The 20,489-nt window shown below is 45.4% G+C and overlaps 2 protein-coding genes across 3 annotated transcripts in view; both read left to right on the plus strand.

The window, feature by feature from the left end:
- Positions 1 to 13,248, plus strand: part of MMRN2 (multimerin 2) — a 33,876-nt gene extending 20,628 nt beyond the window's left edge. For both annotated transcript variants that reach the window (XM_028514083.2, XM_036026718.1), the window contains 6 exons: positions 4,196 to 4,318; positions 4,406 to 4,512; positions 4,614 to 4,694; positions 5,436 to 5,564; positions 5,730 to 7,475; positions 9,888 to 13,248. In XM_028514083.2, the coding sequence (XP_028369884.1) occupies positions 4,196 to 4,318; positions 4,406 to 4,512; positions 4,614 to 4,694; positions 5,436 to 5,564; positions 5,730 to 7,475; positions 9,888 to 10,270 (2,569 nt within the window). In that variant the 3' untranslated portion in view covers positions 10,271 to 13,248. The remainder of the gene's footprint in view (positions 1 to 4,195; positions 4,319 to 4,405; positions 4,513 to 4,613; positions 4,695 to 5,435; positions 5,565 to 5,729; positions 7,476 to 9,887) is intronic.
- Positions 13,249 to 17,905: 4,657 nt separating this feature from the next.
- LOC114496586 (Y-box-binding protein 1-like) lies at positions 17,906 to 19,410 on the plus strand. The gene is given in 3 exon segments (XM_036026719.1): positions 17,906 to 18,056; positions 18,058 to 18,634; positions 18,637 to 19,410. Coding segments are annotated over 3 exon segments (975 nt in total). The 5' UTR covers positions 17,906 to 18,020; the 3' UTR covers positions 18,999 to 19,410.
- Positions 19,411 to 20,489: the final 1,079 nt, after the last annotated feature.

The raw sequence follows: 20,489 nt of genomic DNA on the forward strand, positions 1-20,489 counted from the left end.
CTTTTCCTCACTTTGAATTTTTCTTGCCAATCCCTTCTAGCCTGCAAAGTTTCTGTTGAGAAATCAGCTGGCAGTCTTATAGGGGCTCCCTTGTAGGTAACTAACTTTTCTCTTGCCACTTTTAATATTCTTTTTCTTTAACCTTTAGCGTTTTGATTATGATATATCTTGACATGGACTTATTTGGGTTCATCTTGTTTGGGACTCTGTGCTTCCTGGACTTGTATGTCTATCTCCTTCACCAAGTTAGGGAAGGTTTCTGTCACTGTTTTTTCAAGTAGATTTTCAATTTCTTGTTCTCTCTCTTCTCCTTCCACCATCCCCATGATGTGAATGTTGATATGCTTGAAGTTGTCCCACAGACCCCTTACACTATTACCATTTTTTTGTATTCTTTTTTCTTCTTGCTGTTCTGATTGGGTGTTTTGTTTTGTTTTGTTTCCCTATATTCTTGCCTTCATTCACTCTACTATTGATTCCCTATAAATTGTTCTTCATTTCAGTTAGTGTATCCTTCATTTCTGACTGGTTCTGTTTTATGGTTTCCATGTCCTATTTATGCTGTTGAAGTTGTCTCTGAGTTCATCTGCTTTTTCCCTAAGTTCACTGACCAACTTAATAACCAGTGTTTTGAACTATGCATCTAGTAGATTGTTTGTCTCCATTCTGTTTGGTTCTTTTTCTGGAGTTTTGTTCTTTCATTTTCATTTGGGCCATGTTTCTTTGTTTCCACATTTTGGTAGCCTTTCTATGTTTGTTTCTATGTATTAGGTAGAACTGCTATGATTCCCTGGCTTCGTAGAGTGGCCTAATGTAGTAGGTATTCTATAGGATCCAGTGGCACAGCCTCTTTTATCACTCAAGCTGGGTATGTGAGGTGCACGCCCTGTGTGGGCTTTGTACACTATCCTCTTGTAATTGGGTGGGGTGAAGCATTAGGGAATAACCAGTGTGGAGCAAATAGTGTGAGCCAATTTGACATAGTCCCAGATATGGCGCCACCTGCTGGCTCTCTGTGGGGAGAACTTGGTAAAGAGTAATGGCCTCTGCCATCACTTATATCTGGGAAAAAGCTGTCCCCCAGCTCTTGCCTTGATGCCAGACACTTCATTTCCTCCCTGTATGCCTCTCTTGGCTTTTAAGCTGCTGCCTTGGTGCTGGAGATCAGAGAAAAGTCTGAGTAAGTTCATGCATGGCTGCTTTAAGAGGAACTGCCTGTGGCTCCAGCAGTTTCTGTCTTCTACAGCCTCAGTCCCCTCTGGTTTTTATAGCCAGAAGTCATGGGGACTTTTCTTCCTGGCACTGGAACCCTGAGCTGGATGGCCTGGTGTTGGGCTAGGACCCCTTGCTCCTGAGATACCCCTCCTGATTTTTACCACCACACATGAATGTGGGGCCAGCCTGTTTTGTGTCTCTGCCCCTTCTACTAGTTTCAATGTGGTTCTTCTTTAATTTTGTAGTTGTAGGACTTCCATTCAGCTTGATTTCTGGCAGATCTGGATAATGGTTGTTCTGTAATTTAGTTGTAATTTTGATGTGGTTGTACAAGGAGGTGAGCCATGTTTACCTAAACTGCCATCTGTATATTTTTTTAATAGATGATTTCCTCCTTCTGTTCTCTTTGTTCTCTCTTCCTGGAACTCCTATTGTTTGGGTGTTGGATTTCCAATATTGGTACTCTGGAGTTTTTAAAAAAATATTTTCCTCCTACTTTCTATCTCTCTCTTTGCTCTTCTTTTAGGGACATTTGTTTAAACTTACTCTCTAACATTTTTGTTACATTTCTTTTGCATTTCTACTGTTATCTTTTTAATTCCCAAGGGTTTTTTGGTTCTCCCCAATTTTAATAGCTTCCTTTTCTTGTTTATTGGATTCAGTAAGCAGTATTATCAATCTAGCAATATTAATGCAAATATTGGGGAATTGTCTTCTCTTTGCAGGGTCTTGGATTTTTCCAAGTTGATTCTTTTTTAAAAAGATTTTATTTATTTATTTTTAGAGAGAGGAGGTGGGAGGGAGAGAGGGACAGAAACATTGATGTGTGGTTGTCTCCTGCATGCCCACAACCCAGGCATGTGCCCCAACTGGGAATCAAACCAGTGACCCCTTGATTTGCAGGCTGGCACCCAGTCCACTGAGCCACACCAGCCAGGGCTCCAAGTTGATTTTTTTTCTTTTGCTTGTTTTTACCTCCCTCTTTTGTAAAAGAGATTATTCTCAAGGACCAGCCTTTGATGTCTATCCACTTAAGAGTGCAGAGACTGAGCAGCTAATTGGAAGCTGGGTGTACATATGGGGCTTTCTGATCTGCTTTGTCAGAGATTGCTCTGGATGGGTCTTTTCTCTTGAGCAGGGTCATTTCCCTGCCAAGCTTATTCAGCCTGCTGCATAAGGAAAGTAAAGGCTGACTGCCAGGCTTCTGGAACTGAGTGGGAACGTAGGCTGGGGGGTGCGGGGGGGAGTGTCTCTGCACCGAAAATAGACATGGACACTCAATCAAACTTAATCCTTCACCTCCCTCCCTGGCAGCATCCCTGTGTGATAATGCTAAATGGCCTGAGGACAGAGATCAGCTCCAGAGAATAAAAGCCCAGCCCCAATAGCCACTCCATCTCCAAGGTCCCTAAACATTGCTTCCTAATATCCCACAAATGTGGCCATTTCTCTCTATATTTACCACCACCATCCGGCATAAATTGACACCACCATCTCTGACCTAGAATCCTTACAAACCACTTACATCCTGCTCCTTGTTCCTTCTGTACTCACGAAGGAGTGAGGGTGGCTCTTTCATGTCATTTCCCTGTTTAAAACCCCTCCATGATTTCCCATGCCTTCCAGACATAGTTCTGCACCTTAGCTGGCACTCCAGGCCCTCACAGTCCGGCTTTTTACCTGTGCATCTTCTCCTAAGTGGTCCGTTCCCCACACCAAACCTCTGTACCTCTGTGGAGCCACCTACTTCTATCACAACTGCTGGTGCTTCACTCCACTTCTCTTTGAAAGACACAGCCCAATTATCACCTCCTGAAAGCTGTGACAGGTTATAGCACCTGTCACATGATCTGAGATTGCCTGTTCTCCCTTGGGACCCTGATGGGAATGTCTGTACTTCCATATCAGCACTGAATGCTGCTGAACTTGAGCCTAGCACCTGATACCCAAGAGGTGCTGAGCTGAATGGAGCCAGGGAGGTTGTCACCTGTAACTTAGGAGAGCTCTGCTCTGGGAGCTGACTGTGGAGGCCTTCTATTGAGCTCATCAAGTCTGCCACCAGGTCAGTGAACTTGGGCTCTGCTCTAGGAGCTGACTGTGGAGGCCTTCTATTGAGCTCATCAAGTCTGCCACCAGGTCAGTGAACTTGGGATCTATCAGCAGTGGTCATCTCCCCACTCTTGGGCCTGAAAGGCACACAAGGAGACTGCCTCCTGGTATTCAGGATGCTGAGCATGCCCCCAAACCCATCCTGTACAACCTCAGCATGGGTGGCCTTTCCAAGAAGAGGGACTGCTTGGCTCAGCTGCTCTCCCCTATAACTGTTTGCAAGTCTATTTTGTAATGGCCACAATGGGGCATGACTAAGGAGCAAATGCCCTTCCTGCGGCCAGGTCTCTGGTGAGGAAAGATGTAAGTGGTAATAGGGGAGGCTCCTGGGCAGTGCTGCAGTGTTCACTGGGCACTTGTCAGGAGCCAGGCACTGGATACTCATCCGCTCACTTAGAGGAGGGTATTACAGTCTCCGTTGGATAGACAGAGATTGGATACTCTCTAAATGCCTTGTTCAAAGTCTCACAACCAGATGTGTGAAGTTCAAATCCAGGACTCTTCAGGCCCAGTGGCACCATGCTGCCTCCCTGGCACCAGGAAACAGTTCTTCCTGGTGCTTTGGATAATAGTGCTATATGACTTTGGGGGGTTCTTCAGCCTCTCTGTGCTGGCCCTGGGGAGGATCCCTACAAGATGATGGAACAGGTGCCTTTGCAGGGTTTGTGGAGCTCTTGCTCTGGAGTTGAGAGATGAATAATGCAGAGAACTCCTTTCTCAGGCTAAAGGATTCCAGAATCCCTGGCATTGGGTAGAGCAGGGAGGTGGGGGTAGGGTGCTCTACACTGGCACTTCCTGTTGACCTCCAGGAAGGGTTGTTGGGTGCCTGGGCATGACTCAACAGCCCTCTCCTCTGGTTTGATTTTTCTAGTAACTGGTGCCCCTACCAGAAGTCCAGGCTGGTCACCTTCATAGCTGCTTGCAAAATGGAGAAATTCCTCATTCACTCACAGCAGCCATGTCCACAGGGAGCTTTGGACTGCCAGAAAGTCATGTGAGTGGGAGCAGGTTGGGGTAGGCCACTGGTCCAGTTCCTGCACTGGCTCATCCTGGAGTTGCTGAGCTGGTTCTCGTCTTCCAGGTACCGTGTGGCCCACAAGCCGGTGTACCAGGTCAAGCAGAAGGTGCTGGCCTCCGTGGCCTGGAGGTGCTGCCCAGGCTTTGCTGGCTCCGACTGCCAGCACCATGGTAAGGCTCCCTGTGATCCCCTACTACCTCAACCTCTGACCCCAGAGTCATGCAGCTCCTCTAACCTCTTGGGATCAGAATCTGATGCCTCCTCTCTGCAGATCCTGCTGCAGTTCCTGAGCCTGCAGATCCAGGTGATGGCTTCCAGGAGCATTGGGATGGACCAGTTGGCTTTGAACCTGGTATGCTGATATCCTGGAAGGTGCAGGAGGGGCAGGCAGGCAGAAAAAATCCATGTGCCCAGGCCCTCTCTCCTCTGATAAGGCAGTGACATTTCAGGAACACTTTGTCCCCCAAATCAGCAGAAACCCCTCTGTGGCCCTGCATCACCCTACCCCACAACTGGGAGACCAGGTTCACAGGGCCCTCAGTGTCCTGCCTGCTGGCAAAGAACATGCACTCTTTTCCTTGACCCCATTTTCTAGGAAGGACAACTTCGTCTGGCACCTCCTTTGCCCCCTGAACAGCACAAGTTCCCATGGCCTGGAATAAACCTTCCAACACCCGGTACCTCAACCAGGGACAAGAAGTCATGCTGTTCCTATTCTTGAGACAGCATAGGAGAACCCCCCCAAAGACTGCTTTTGTTGGGCCTTTCAAGACTAGGCCAAGGTTGGGATGGTGAATGAGTTGCACCATGTGTTGAATACCTATGTATTGACAGGGGCTGTCTAGAATAAAGGGCCATGTACATGTGGCTGAGGATGAAAATGTGCCACAATTAGTCATGTCTCTTGTGGGTGTGGGTGGCAAGGTGAGGGCTCACTTACTATGTATTTGCCCTTCTGGGGCTAAAGGCTTCTAAGCCGCTACTCAGAGGACATCAGCACACACTTCTGCTCTCAATCCCAAAATCTCTGTACCCTATTATTTGCCCAGGTGTGGGAGTTGACCCTTCATACTTATCTTTCATGTGTCTTCAGGCCACCCAGCTGCAGAGACTAGCAACATCATGGTGCCACAGGAACACCTGCTGAGAGATCTCCAGAATGACATTCATCACATAAGCAACCTCACAGCTGAAATGACCAAGGCAAATCAGGCAGATCTTGGTAAGTGGCAGGCTATAGGAGCTGAGGGAGAATATGATTACATCCAGCAGCATGAGTGGGAGGGGAAGCAGGAAGGCCCAAACCTCAGAGGCCCTCCCTCTAGCCCCAACCTTGGGTAGGTGTCTGCTCCAGCAGGACTTGTGTTAAAATGTGCACCTGTTGCAGAGTTTCCTGGCAGATCCTTGGAGCAAGTGCTGCATTTCAGCCCCATTTGGAGTAGCTTTAACCAAAGCCTGCACAGCCTCTCTGAGGCCATAAGAAACCTATCTGTTGATGTTGAGGCCAACCGACAGGCAATCAAGAAGGTCCAAGACAGCACTGTGCCCAGGACTGACTTCCAGGAGCTTGGTGCCAAATTTGAGACCAAGGTCCAGGAGAATGCCCAGAGAGTGGGCCAGCTGCAGCAGGCCGTGGAGGAGCGCCTGAACACCCAGAACCTTTCCCTGCATCATTCCCTTTCTGAGGTCCAGGCCAATGTGGACACCAAGTTGAAGAGGCTCCTTAAGGCCCAGGAGCACCTGGGGTCCAATGGCAGCTTGGTGGCAGCAGCAGCAGCAGGGGCTGGGGCAAGGCCGGAGCCAGAGAGCCTGCAGGCCAGATTGGGCCAGCTACAGAGGAACCTCTCAGCACTGCACTTGGCCACCAGCCACAGGGAAGAGGAGTTACAGAGCATCCTGGCAGACATGAAGGCAACTCTTGCCCGGCACGTGGAAGAGATCAGGGAGCTGTATTCTGAATCTGATGAGACCTTCGATCAGATCAGCAAGGTGGAACAGCAGATGGAGAAGCTGCAGGTGAACTACCAGGCGCTGCGTGAACTGCGAGTGATGTTGATAGAGAAGTCACTTATCGTGGAGGAGAACAAAGTGGAGACTGACCGGCAGCTCCTGGAGCTCAACCTCACTCTCCAGCATCTGCAGGGTGGCCACGCCGACCTCATTAAGTACATCAACGACTGCAACTGCCAGAAGCTCTCTTCTGGCCTGGACATTGTCCAGGAGGGCCATAGGAACACTATGTACACCCTGCAGGACACCCAGGTGAGCCTGGACCAGAAGCCCCAGTGGGACAACTCCTCCCTGCAGGCCCTAAACCACACGGTGGCAGCCATGTTGGGGGCGGTGGCTGAACTCCAGGCAGAAGGCGAGCAGGCTCGTGCTGACCGAGCACGGATCCGGACCCAGCTTCAGGCGCTGAGCAGTGAGGTGGGCACGCTGAAGGCTGCCGAGGGCGAGCTCTGGCTTGAGGCCCGCCAGCTGCACAGCTCTTTTGCGGCCCTGATGGAGGATGCGCTCAGGCACGAGGCTGTGCTAACCGCACTCTTCGGCGAAGAGGTGACGATGTCTGAGGAGGCACCTGGCCCGCTGCCCCTGCGCTATGAGGAGATCCGCACGGGCCTGCACGATGCGGCCAGCGGGCTGCATGAGCAGGCGCTTGGCTGGGCTGCGCTGGCTGCCAGGGTGTCAGCCCTGGAACAGGCGGCAGTGGGTGGCGGGCAGGGTCCAGAGCTCCTGGAGCCTAGCCACGAGGCGGCGCCAGAGGAGGCCGGTGGGACCAACCCCGCAGGACTGGCACCAGAACTCCAGCGCCTGAGCCCTGACATTGAGCGGCTGGGGCCGTGCTGTGAGGCCTCCTGGGCTGCCAACCTCCACAGCTCCCTGGAGAGCCTCCACAGAGCGCTCTCCACCACCCAGCAAGGCCTGGAGCGCCATCAGCAGCTCTTCCACAGCCTCTTTGGGAACTTCCAAGGGCTTGTGGCAGCCAATGTCAGCCTAGATCTGGGGAAATTGCAGGCTATACTGGGCAGGAAAGGTAAGAAGCAGCAAAAAGGTCTTGAAGCTTCCCAGAAGAGTAACAAGAAGCAAGTGGAACCTTTGGTCGACACCCTGGGAGCAGACCTCCGCAAGGCAGGTGAGCTCCTGGGCACAGGGAGACTTGGCTAGTCTAGGAGGACAGGCTGTCTGCAAGCAGCTCTTCTTGACTCAGAAGGGGTTGGGGTGACAGAACAGGTTGATAGTCATGACTACTCAGGGCTTTCTTGTCCTTAACCCATCTTCTATACAGGTTGGGAGGGGGGTGGTGGCGATGGGGCAGGGGTTGCATTTTAAGCTCAGTGGAGTATAAAAAGGTAGAAGTCATAAGAAACAGGCTTTGGTGAGAAGGCAGAGAGCTCTCCATGTAAACATTTAAGGCTCATGTACACAGGCCTGGCCGCCTGCCACTCTGACTACAGAGCAGGGAAGGGAGTGCCTCCTTTTCTTCCATGCCATACCTCAAACTCAGCTTTTCACCCCATCTCACTTCACCACCCCCCTATGTGTCTTTAACCAGGGTGTGAGTGGGGCTAGTGTCACTTGCCACATGGAAGGAGCTCATTCTGCTAACAGTTGGCCCGTCTTTCTGCCCTGTGCTAGGTCCCCTGTAAGGTCTGTCTGAGGCCTTGCTGAAGGTCCTACCCTAAGCCAGCTCCCACTGACCCTCCATTATGGCCTCAGAGACCTGGGTCTCCCTGGAGGCAGTGGACAGAGCACAGGATCTAACACCAACTGTCTCAGTTTTTTCCTTTGTAAAATGGGAGTATCATACCTACATCAAAGAATTGTTATGAAGACAAACAGGTACATTTGCCAAATACTTGGCACAGGGCTTAACATTTAGTAGAAACCAGCCAATGTTTTCCCAGCATTTTCAGGGCTGAGGCTATGTCCACCTACACTAACATTTCTATACTACATTTCTATTCCACTTGTAAGTGGTGCAAGGCCTCAATTGCCTGTTGCTTTAGGAATCATATTTAATTTTTTTTCCTTAAAATGAAAAACTCCTTATTTATCTTGCAGGAAGGCCACAGGACTTGAATTTGTACCCTGCAGGGAAGCCCACTCTCAATTTGCCTGTTAGCAAATCAGGAAGCACACCCCTTCTTTCTTCTGAGGGCACGCTGGCCCACTGGCTGGGTGGAGGCTCCCTGGGAAGCTCCAAAGACAGGCTGGCTGGACCGCATGCAGTGGGACAAAACACGGGCAGAGGGCGCTCTCAGCCGGCCTTTCTTAGGCTTGGCAAGTGCCCCACCTCCTGGGTGCTGGGAGAACTGCAGAGCCAGTAGTGGGTCTTTGAGGTGCCACCATCTTTCACAAATGGGAAAGCTATTCTCCATTTCCTCAGGAATCTTCTAGAACTACAGAAAAGCAAAGTTTTGTCATTCACAAAGCTACTGCTGGACCAAGAGTCAATGAGCTGAGGCTCTAGTTCTAGGTCCTAAGTAACTAACAGCTATGCAAATTTGTTTTTCCTTTAGGCCTTGGTTTCAACCCCTGAGAAATGGGGAGAGGGAGGGAGGGAGGGAGGAAAGGTGGGAGAGAAAAGAGTACACAAGTGTGTTGAGGGAACACCCAAGGAGCATGACTTCATCAGTACCAAGGCCAACGTCATAACTGGAAGCACAGTAGGACTCACCCTCCCATCCCATCTCCTGGCCCTGGCCAGGAACATCCTGGACAAGCAGCTCAACTGGCTCCTTTCAGCACTGTACCTTCACCATGTACACAAAGGGCTTTCTCTGGCTCCATGCCTGTATCCTCTGTCTTAACCCTCTAAGGAGGGCTAACGTGCTCCTTCAAGTGGGAAGAGCGCTAGAAATCAGGAGCTCCAAGGACAGCTCCCAGTTTGATAATTTGTTAGTGTCATGTGGAGCAGCCAGTACTCTGTGCAACAGTTTAAAAACATTCAGATGACCGGCTTAAATAGGCTTTTCTCCCCTGGTGCCACCTACCCTTTCCTTCTCTCTACAAAGTCCTGTGCCAAACATCTAGTAGGAACCACTCTTCATTGTTCCTTAGTTATCTCACCAGTGTTACAGTGTTAGTACATTTACCTTGAGGATAGGTAGGAGTATTTTCCCTCCTTCCCTTGGGTATCTCAAGATCCCTAGCAGGTGGCAGTAATACAGAAGTCAGAGACCTGAGTTCCTGTCCCAGCCTGCCATTGACAAGCCTTGGACCCGTTAAGCACTCAAGACAAAGTTCTCTCACTCAGGGCTACTTATGTCTCAAAGGTGTTGAAAGGAAAAGGATCAAAACAGAAGGTGCTTTTTATGAATGTGCACCAGTAAAGACAACAGATCTGTATTTTTCTCTCAACTAGTGAAATACGAAAAACTGGCCAGTTAGCTCCCACTCTCTGAGATAAATTGCTATTGGGAATATCTAGGTTATCTAGCAACAGAGGCCTATTTATAATGTTAATAAGGTGAGGAAGGCAAGTCTGAGCTTAATTTCCCATCGAAGGGGATGAGTCACTGAACACTTTCCTCCTGTGTTCCAGGGATTGCTGTGGCCTTCTATGCCAGCTTTTCAGAAGGGATGGCCACTCTGCAGACAGTGAAGTTCAACACTACTTATATCAACATTGGCAGCAGCTACTTCCCTGAAGATGGCTATTTCCAAGCCCCTGAGCGTGGGGTCTACCTGTTTGCAGTGAGCATTGAATTTGGCCCAGGGCCAGGCAGTGGGCAGCTGGTGTTTGGTCACCATCAGACCTTTGTCAGTACCACTGAGGAGCACAGCGGTGGAAGCACAGCAACTACCTTTGCTATGGCCGAGCTGCAAAAGGATGACAGAGTGTGGTTTGAGTTAACCCAGGGATCAGTAATGAAGAGAAGCCCATCAGGCACTGCATTTGGGGGGTTCCTGGTGTTCAAGACCTGAACACGGGACACAGCTGACCATACGTTGTGGACTTGTCCAGCTCTCTGTGGCCTGGGGCTCTGACCAGGGTTGGTCTGAAAACCATCCAAGTTGGTTTCGGTATTTCCTGGAAACCTGTGAAGACAATGGGCCTCCCTCTAGATGCACTGGGTTTGGGTATTTCTTAGCAGTGAGGAGGGCTGGATTCTCCTCTCTGGACCAGTGAGTGTGAAGCTTGGTTCGGGTGCCTTCTGAGGCAGCACAGCTTGGACTTGAGCTCTTTACTTCCCTGTATACTCCAGCCTCTGGTATTTGGCTCCTCCTGTGGTTGACAACTTCTGTACAACACTAAACCTTTTTCCCACTTCCTCATATCCCTAATCTTATGCTAGAAAATCATTCTTTCCCAGAAGGAATCTGTTTAAAATAGAGGTGCCAATTTGGGTAATACTGGAAACCACTCTCCAATCACTACAGGGCAGCAGGAGAAAACCAAACTGGTCTCAGTCAGAAATGAACACAAAGGCCTGGCTGAGTTAACCAAGGGCAATGCAATTAGCATTTTTTCCTTAGTCTCAGTCCTTCCTTGAATTTATCTGTAACTTTAACTTCACTTCTTTCTCTCCTTGCCTCATACAGGATAAAGGCCAAGGCATGCCAGACATGAACTAAAATGTATATAACTTCCCCCTTTTTACTTCATCCAATGTCTTGACCACCCTAATTCATATTAGCATCTCTCCCAGGAAGGGAACTGAGAGAGGAAGTGAAAGGAGACTGTAAAAATCTCCTTCAATTTCATCATCTCTGGAATAAAACAATGTCCTTGAAATCTCTGCCTGGTTTACTTATAGAGAGCAAAAGATTTGGCAAAGTAGGCAGAAATGTGGGACAGAATAAAAACTATTTGTGATAAATGTGACCTTCCTTCTCCTAGGCCATATTTTACTTCAAAATTTTAGTTAATTCTACATAAAACACAGAGTCCTCCACAGTAGGTACTGACATTATAATTGAATTAGCACAGCTCAGGGTTGCAATTATTCCTGCAATACCAATATATGGTTTTCACAAAATTGAAGGTCCTAGAGCAAACACGCTTGAGAGGGCAATCATCTAGTCGTCAAAAAATGTTTTATTTTTGTAGTAGGTGTTCAGTATTTGTTGAATATATTCTTCTTCATAAGAAAATCAGATTGGGCTGGGTAATGAAAAAGGACAGGAATTGGTTGTCAAGGTTAACTAGGTTTCAGCCCTTCTCATTTTTTCTAGGGATATTAATTCAGACTGTCCCTCAGAATTTATGTACCACTAAGGTTGGTGTGCTCAAGGTGTTGCAACATCAGTGTTAAAAGGAACAGTATGCTAGGCCACTCTGCCACTGATGGTTTGACTTTGGTCTAAATCATCTTGCTCTATAGTATGAGGTGGTTAGTCTAACAGCTCTTGCTTGACTCTCACCTACCTGCCCTTCCCTCTGGCCAGGGTCTCTTACCCAGCTCCTAGTTGCCAAGACCAATTCTACCCCCAAGGCATGATGCATGTGGGCCTCTCCTGACCAAGATTGGAAGGGCAGTACTAGGTTACCCTTGCTGCTACAAAGACCACACTGTGTCTTCTTTCTGCTCAGTATGGCTTTTATTGGTGAGGCTGTACTGATGACTAAGTGGAAACATTAAAGTAATGCAGTCTTATCATTTAAGATTTTCACTTGGCATGTACTGCACTTAATAAGCAGAGTGAAGTGAATTGATCTCTATAAAGGGCACCTGTCCTACAGTCCTCATAAGGCTGGTGCTCTTGCAGAGGAAGATTATATATAGTTCTAACTGGTGAGCTCTGCCAGCAACACAAATGAGTCACTCCAGCAAAGTTCCTGGGATAACTAGAGAAGCAATGGTTCTTTTAGACAGGGTGCTTCCCATGCAAATTTCACCAAATCTTAATATCAAGTTTAAGTGCAAATCTTCTGTTTTAACACTTCTATAATCAGGACTCCAGATCAGCATGAATTCTGAAATTTGATAGATTTCTTATCTCCACTAAAGCCTCTAATACCTCTGGGTGGAGACTTTTTCACTGCCTTCAAGTAGATGCCCTGTTACCCCCAGGTCAATGTTAAAACACCCTTCACTTATAGCATCCTGAACAAGATGGCTACTGAGCGCAGAGTGGTATCATATCTCCCCCAACTAGATGGAAAAAAATTCAAAATAATCACTGTAAAACAAGAATGGGTACCATAAGAAGATCAGTAAGTTTTAGTAACTCCTAAAAAGTAGGAATTAGAAAAATAAAGCAGCAATAGGAAATCACAACCCCAAACATTTGAGAGCATTGGAGAAATTAGAGTGATTTTCAGGAGGGTCCCAAACTACCACTCAGTCCATCGAACACTTGGGGGCGTCAGTGAAGGGGCGGTCAAGGAAGCAGACTGTCAGTCCTAATATCCTGGTCTGTGCTGAGCAGCTGGCAGCAGTGTCCTTTGTCTTCCAATAGAGCCTTGCAGTTCAACCCAGAGCCCCAAGTCGGGGTAGTTGCTGACCCTCTGAAGGCAGGAAGCTCCCACACACTGACAATGCTTGTAACCTTACTGAAATCAAGAGCCAAGGGAGTCAATCCAGAGAAATCTCTATAAAGTACAACATAATGTCAAAATAACTCCTGATCTTTTATTTCAGTAACACCATGAAGGGGGTACACCATTCATAAACAATGTTTCTTAAAGCTCTCCTCTCCTCCCCTGAAGCTGCTCTGATATCCCATGTTTATCTTGAAAACATCAAAAATTTCTGAGCACCACCCCCCACCCTCCTCCATCAAGAAGCTCCCCCAAACCTGGTTTGACAAGGACAAAACTCTTCGGGGTGGTGGGGTGCATGAAGGAAGTAAATAAATGGAGTAAGGGAAAGCCTAGATCCTCTTGAGTAGGCAAGAAGAACGGGAAGCATTACTTATAGTATTTGCTCAAACAGCTATTATCCTCTCACTCCCTGGTTAAAAAAAAAGGGGGGGGGGAATATGAGGAACATGAACTGAGGTGAGCAGAGATTAACTAAGTAACATGAGCAAAGAGGCACAAAGTGCCAAACACCTGTGGAAAATTAGCATCATGAACAAGATCAAAAACTCAAAAACTGGTTTTTGAAATATAAAATCTCTAGAAACAATACAGAAAATTGTAAACATAAATGTTGATTATTTGCCATCAAGATCCTGGTCTCTAAATATCATCTCCCCTAAATGGAATCAGAGTGCCTTTGAGAAAGGTCTGACTCGGGCAGGAAAAGTACCAGGTAAACCTGGAGCATCGTAATGTACCAAAAAGAAGTGCTTAAAAAGTAATGGGCATGTGTCAGAAGAGCTCAGGAGCCAGTATGACGAACTCCCAGTAGCCCAAATAATGACCTACTAAGGCCATAACCCATCATACAATAAAAATGTACAAAGATGCTAAGGGGATGCACACTGGTGTCCTGATGTGATGCCCAAATAACATAATCATGTCTACAAACTCATTGGCCTTTACTCTAGAAAATCTCAGTGTCACAAAAGATAAGAGTTGGAGAACTGTTCCAGATTGAAGGAGAATAAGGAGACAGGACAATGAAATGCAAGATCTGAGACAGATTCTGGACCAGGAAAATGTGCTCTCAAGGACTATATTAAAACACCTGGCAAAACTTGAATAGGTCTGCAGATTATGGTATTGCAAATAACTGTTATGGTATTAATGTTAACTTTCCCAATTTTGGTAATTATAAATTACTGGTTATATAATAGGATATCCCTGTAGTATTTAGGGATAAAGGCATGAACTCTACAATTTATTCCAAGTTGTTGAGAAGAAAGTGTGTGTACATAAGTGTGTAAACATAAAATCAAAGAAGAGCCTTTGTAATTCTTGTACACACACAGAGAACACAAAAGCAATTGGCAAAATATAAGTTTATGAATCTGGGTGAAGGGTAAATGGCATTCTTTATACTATCTTGCAACTTTTCTAGGAGTTTAAAATTATTTCAAAATACTGTCAAAATAAAATTTGGTTGTTTAAAAAAACTCAGCAGATGGGCTGAAAAACAAAAGGTAGGATGTAACATAAGAAAGACATGTTAGGAAATTTAGAAGAAATAATACAGGAGACCTAGTATTTGTCTAATAGTAGTTCTAGAATGAGAAGTAAAAGAAGGGAGAGAATAAAGAAATAATGGAAGAAAAGTTTTCCAATTCCAAGGAAAGATAAAAAGGAACCTAATTAGTACTGAGTAACAGCATGAATGTATCTAGACATGCAAGTGTCAACTTCAAAACAAAAAAGTTAAGCTATAAAGAACTGAATCAGACACAAGTCACATTTCTCACTGGCAGTAAGAGATGCTGGAAGGTCATAAGCAGGATCTTCAGAGTCAGATTCCATTTCCTCAAAATGCTAGCAACAGATAAGGACAGAATCAAATAAAAAATTGCTTTAAAGGTGTTTGATGGAAATGCCTCCTCCTATGTGTTGTTCTATTCTGCCACAGCCTTTCCTTTGTTTTTCAACACTTAACCTGGATTTTAGTACAGTACATTTTAATATACCAGGTTGATGAAGCAACAGACGCTTCATCAACCTGTCAACAACCCCATTCTAAATATGCTGTAAAAAATGGCCCCCAGGGACCCAAAATGGCAGAGGAGTAAGTGGAAATTACACTAACCTTCTCTCAAGACCAAACTGGAATTAGAGCTAAATTATAGAAAGATCATCCTGAATAACCAACTGAACACTAGATGGAGAGGAGCCTTATAACCAAGGACAGACAGAACAAACCACTTTACCACAATGAGTCTGGTAGGGAGTGCAGAGGAGGTGCCAGTGGGCTGGCTGGGTTCCCACAGGTGGCAGCTGAAGTGCTGGAAGTATATTTCAGTGGTCAGAAGGTTTCCTCTAAGAAGTGTAGGATCTAAACCTCAAGCTGGGCTCCCCGGCCTATAGCACCAGAGCTGGAAAGGAACCCAAATAACGTCCAGCTGTGAAAAGCTCCAGGGGTTCTGCCTGTCAGGGAGAGAAGGCTGGAGACTCAGCCTCTTAAAAGAGCCAACACACAAAATTTTGTTTGTAGCCACTTACCCTGGGCTCTGGCAGAGAGGGGGTGGAGTGGACTAGAGGCACTTAAGGAAAGTCTGGGGCTGGTGGCTCTGGAGAACTGAAGAAACAGCCATCAGAATCCCTGTGCTGAGTCACTCTCCATACTGCAGAGGCCGTCTTTCTCAGGCAGAATACTCCTCTCCAAGTGCCATCAGCCTGAGGGGAAGCAACACCCCCACCTATAGGAATGACTCTGCCCCCCCAGTGTGGTGCCTAAGGCCCTGCTGCCATAAAAGCCAGTCTAGTAGCACAGCTTGGTTATTTCTGCACACACCCAGGTCCAGCAGAGAAAGCCACAAGCTGTAGATTGCTGATAGCTCCAAACAGGTTGCTCAGGGACAGTCACAGGGAGGGTTTGACTTAGGTCTGCACCAGAGTCTTGTAGATCTGCCTATTACATAGAAACAAACACAAAAAGGCAGCCAAAATGGGAAAACAAAAAAACAGGCCCCAAATAAAAGAACAAAAACACTCTCCAGAAGAAGAACTAGATGAAATAGAGATAAGCAATTTACCAGTGACTTTAATGATTATGGTAATACTCAACGGCATGAAAATAGACATAAAAAAGGACCCATCATAAATACGTAATGCAATACCTGAAATAATACACTGGAAGGAATAAACAGTAGGTTAGATGAATCAGAGGATCAAATCAGTGATTTGGAAGATGAGATAGAAAAAGGACACCCAAGCAGAGGCGCAGGAAAAGTAAGAGGAGCAGAGGAGGTACGAAAAAAGAATTTTTAAAAATGAGGAGAGTTTAAGAAACCCTTGGGACAACATAAAGTGTAACAACATTTGCATCATGGGAACACCAGAAGGAGAAAAGAGTGAGCAAGGGATTCAAGAACCTAGCTGAAAAAACAATGACAGAAATCTCCCCCAGTCTGGTGAATAAAAAGGACACACTAGTCCAGGATGCTCAGAGTCCCAAACATGTTGAACCCAAAGAGGCCTACACCAAGACACATCGTAATTAAAATGACAAGGCTTAAAGACAAGGAGAGAATCCTAAAAACCACAAGGGAAATGTAGGCAGTAACCTACAAGAGAGCACCAATTACAGTGCCATCAGATTTCTCAATAGAAACATTATAGGCAAGCAGGGAGTGGGATGAAATATTCAAAGTGATGAAAAGCAAGGACCTATAACCAAAGCTAGTTTACCAAGCAAGGCTATCATTTAAAATCAAAGGAGAAATAAGGAGCTTCCCAGACAAGAAAAAGCTAAAGGACTTTGTTAACACCAGACTAGTTGGTGTTAACATGTTAAAGGACTTGCTTTAAGAAGAAGAAAGAGAAAGGGGGGAAAAAAACCAGGAAAATAGTCTAACGATAACACTAAATATGTATCTATCAATAATCACCTTAAATTAAATGGCTTAAATGCTCCGACCAGAAGACACAGGGTAGCTGAATGGATAAGAAAACAAGACCCATATATATGCTGCCTCCAAGAGACCTACCTCAGATAGAAAGATACACACAGACGAAAAGTAAAGGGATGGAAAAAGACATTTCATGCAAATTGAAAGGAAAAAAAAGCTGGGGTAGCAATATTTGTATCTGACAAAATAGACTTTAAAACCAAGGCTATAGTAAGAGGATACTACATAATGATAGAGAACAATCCAACAAGAGGATATAACCCTAGCAAACATTTACACACCCAACATATGAGCACCTAAATATGTAAAGCAAATTTTGATGGACATAAAGGGAGAGATTAACAGAAATTTACTTATAGTTGGGGATTTTAACACACCATTGACTTCAACGGATAGATTTTCTAGACAGAAAATCACCAAGAAGTGCCCTTAAATGACACACTAGTTCAAATGGGTTTAATTGATAGCTTCAGAGCATTTCACTCCAATGTGCATTTGAGTAGTATGTATATTTTCCTAAGAGGAAAATTCATAGCATTACAGGCCTATATCAAAAACAAGAAAAAGCTCAAACAATCTAACTATACACTTAAAGGAACCTGAAAAGGGACAACAAATGAACCCCAACGTGAGTAGAAGGAAGGAAATAATAAAGATCAGAGAAGAAATAAATGAAATAAAGTCTAAAAACAATAGAAAAGATCAATGACTCCAAGGGCTGGTTCTTTGCAAAGCTAAACAAGATTGACAAACATTTAACCAGACTCACCAAGGAAAAAAGGGGACTCAAATAAATAAAATCAGAACTGAGAGAGGAGAAATAACAACTGACACCAAAGAAACACAAAGGACAGAAAGAAAATATTATGGACAACTATATGCCAGCAAACTGGACAACCTGGATGAAATGGATTATTAATTATTCTAGGAATTGTGAATTCCTAGAAACATACAATATTCCATACTAAATCAGGAAGAATCAGGTAATCTGAATACACAAATTACACCTAGTGAAACTAAAGCAGTAATACAAAAAAACGCCCAATAAACAAAAGCTCTGGACTGGATGGCTTTACAGGGGAATTTACAAAACATCCCAAGAAGAACTAACACCTCTCCTTCTCAAACTATTTTAAAAAAATTCGGAGCCCTGAGCAGCCCCACCGCCGCCGCCGGCCTAGTTACCATCACACCCCGGGAGGAGCCGTAGCTGCCACAGCCGGCCCCAGTCACCATCACCGCAACAATGAGCAGCGAGGCCGAAACCGAACAGCCGCCTGCCGCCCCCCCCCGCCCCCCCCGCCGCCCCCACCCTCAGCGCTGCCGACACCAAGCCCGGCTCCACGGGCAGCGGCGCAGGGAGCGGCGGCCCGGGCGGCCTCACATCGGAGGCGCCTGCCAGCGGGGACAAGAAGGTCATCGCAACGAAGGTTTTGGGGACAGTAAAATGGTTCAATGTAAGAAACGGATATGGTTTCATCAACAGGAATGACACCAAGGAAGATGTATTTGTACACCAGACTGCCATAAAGAAGAATAACCCCAGGAAGTACCTTCGCAGTGTAGGAGATGGAGAGACTGTGGAGTTTGATGTTGTTGAAGGAGAAAAGGGTGCGGGGGCAGCAAACGTTACAGGCCCTGGTGGAGTTCCAGTGCAAGGCAGTAAATACGCAGCAGACCGTAACCATTATAGACGCTATCCACGTCGCAGGGGTCCTCCACGCAATTACCAGCAGAATTACCAGAATAGTGAGAGTGGGGAAAAGAATGAGGGATCGGAGAGTGCTCCTGAGGGCCAGGCCCAACAGCGCAGGCCCTACCGCAGGCGACGGTTCCCACCTTACTACATGAGGAGACCCTACGTCGACCACAATATTCCAACCCTCCTGTGCAGGGAGAAGTGGAGGGTGCTGACAACCAGGGTGCAGGAGAACAAGGTAGACCAGTGAGACAGAATATGTACCGGGGCTACAGACCACGATTTCGCAGGGGCCCTCCTCGCCAAAGACAGCCTAGAGAGGACGGCAACGAGGAAGATAAGGAAAATCAAGGAGATGAGACCCAAGGTCAGCAGCCACCTCAACGTCGGTACCGCCGCAACTTCAATTACCGACGCAGACGCCCAGAAAACCCTAAACCACAAGATGGCAAAGAGACAAAAGCAGCCGATCCACCAGCTGAGAATTCATCCGCTCCCGAGGCTGAGCAGGGCGGGGCTGAGTAAATGCCGGCTTACCATCTCTACCATCATCCGGTTTAGTCTTCAACAAGAAGAAATGAATATGAAATTCCAGCAATAAGAAATGAACAAAAGATTGGAGCTGAAGACCTTAAGTGCTTGCTTTTTGCCCGTTGACCAGATGACTAGAACTATCTGCATTATCTATGCAGCATGGGGTTTTTATTATTTTTATCTAAAGACATCTCTTTTTGGTAATGACAAAAGTGTTTTTTTAAAAAAAAATAAGCCTGGTTTTTTCTCAATACACCTTTAAAGGTTTTTAAATTGTTTCATATCTGGTCAAGTTGAGATTTTTAAGAACCTCATTTTTAATTTGTAATAAAAGTTTACAACTTGATTTTTTCAAAAAAGTCAACAAACTGCAAGCACCTGTTAATAAAGGTCTTAAATAATTGTAAAAAAAAAAAAATTCAAGAGGAAGGAAGAATCCCAAATTCATTTTACACAGCCAGCATTATCCTAATTCCAAAAGCAGATCAAGATACTACCAAAAGAAAATTATAGGCCAATGTCCCTGATGAACATAGATGCTAAAATCGTCAACAAAATATTAGCAAACCAAATATAGCAACACATCAAAAGATCATACACCGTGATCAAGTGGGATTTATTCTGGGAATAGCAAGGTTGGTACAACATTTGCAAACCGATCAATGTGATTCATCACATAAACAAAAGGATAAAAACCACATAATCATATCAATAGATTCAGAAAAAGCATTTGAGAAAATCCAGCACCCATTTATGATAAAAATTCAGCAAAGTGGGAATACAGGGAACACACCTAAACATAATAAAGGCCATATATGATAAATACAGTGCATCATATTCAACGGGAAAAAAACTAAAAGTGTTCCCCCTAAGATTGGGAATAAGACAGACGTCTGCTTTCACCTCTCTTATTCAACATAGTACTGGAAGTCCTAGCCACAGTGATCGGACAAGAAGAAAAAATAAAAGGCACCCAATTTGAAAGGAAAAACTAAAACTGTCTTTATTTGCAGATGACATGATACTGTACATAGAGAACCCCAAATATTCTGCCAAGAAACTACTAGAACTGATAAATTCACCAAAGTAGTAGTGTACAAAATTAATATCCAGAAATCAATTGCATTTATATACACTGATAATGAACTAAAAGAAAAGGAATTTAAGAAAACAATCACATTCACAATTGCTTCAAAAAGAATAAAATACCTAGGAATAAACCTAACAAAGGATGTAAAATGGAAAATTATGACAGTGAAGAAAGAAACTGAAGAAGATATAAGTGGAAGCACATACCATGTTAATGGATTGGAAGAATTAACATAATTAAAATGTCCATACTACCCAAAGCAATCTACAGTTTCAATGCAATTCCTATCAAGATTCCAATGACATATTTCACATAACTAGAATATTTCAAAAATTTATGTGGAACAAAAGGCCCTGCATAGCAACAGCAATCCTGAAAATGAAGAACAAAGT

The sequence above is a fragment of the Phyllostomus discolor genome, chromosome 5 (genome assembly GCF_004126475.2).
Source record: "Phyllostomus discolor isolate MPI-MPIP mPhyDis1 chromosome 5, mPhyDis1.pri.v3, whole genome shotgun sequence".
Lineage (NCBI taxonomy): Eukaryota > Metazoa > Chordata > Mammalia > Chiroptera > Phyllostomidae > Phyllostomus > Phyllostomus discolor.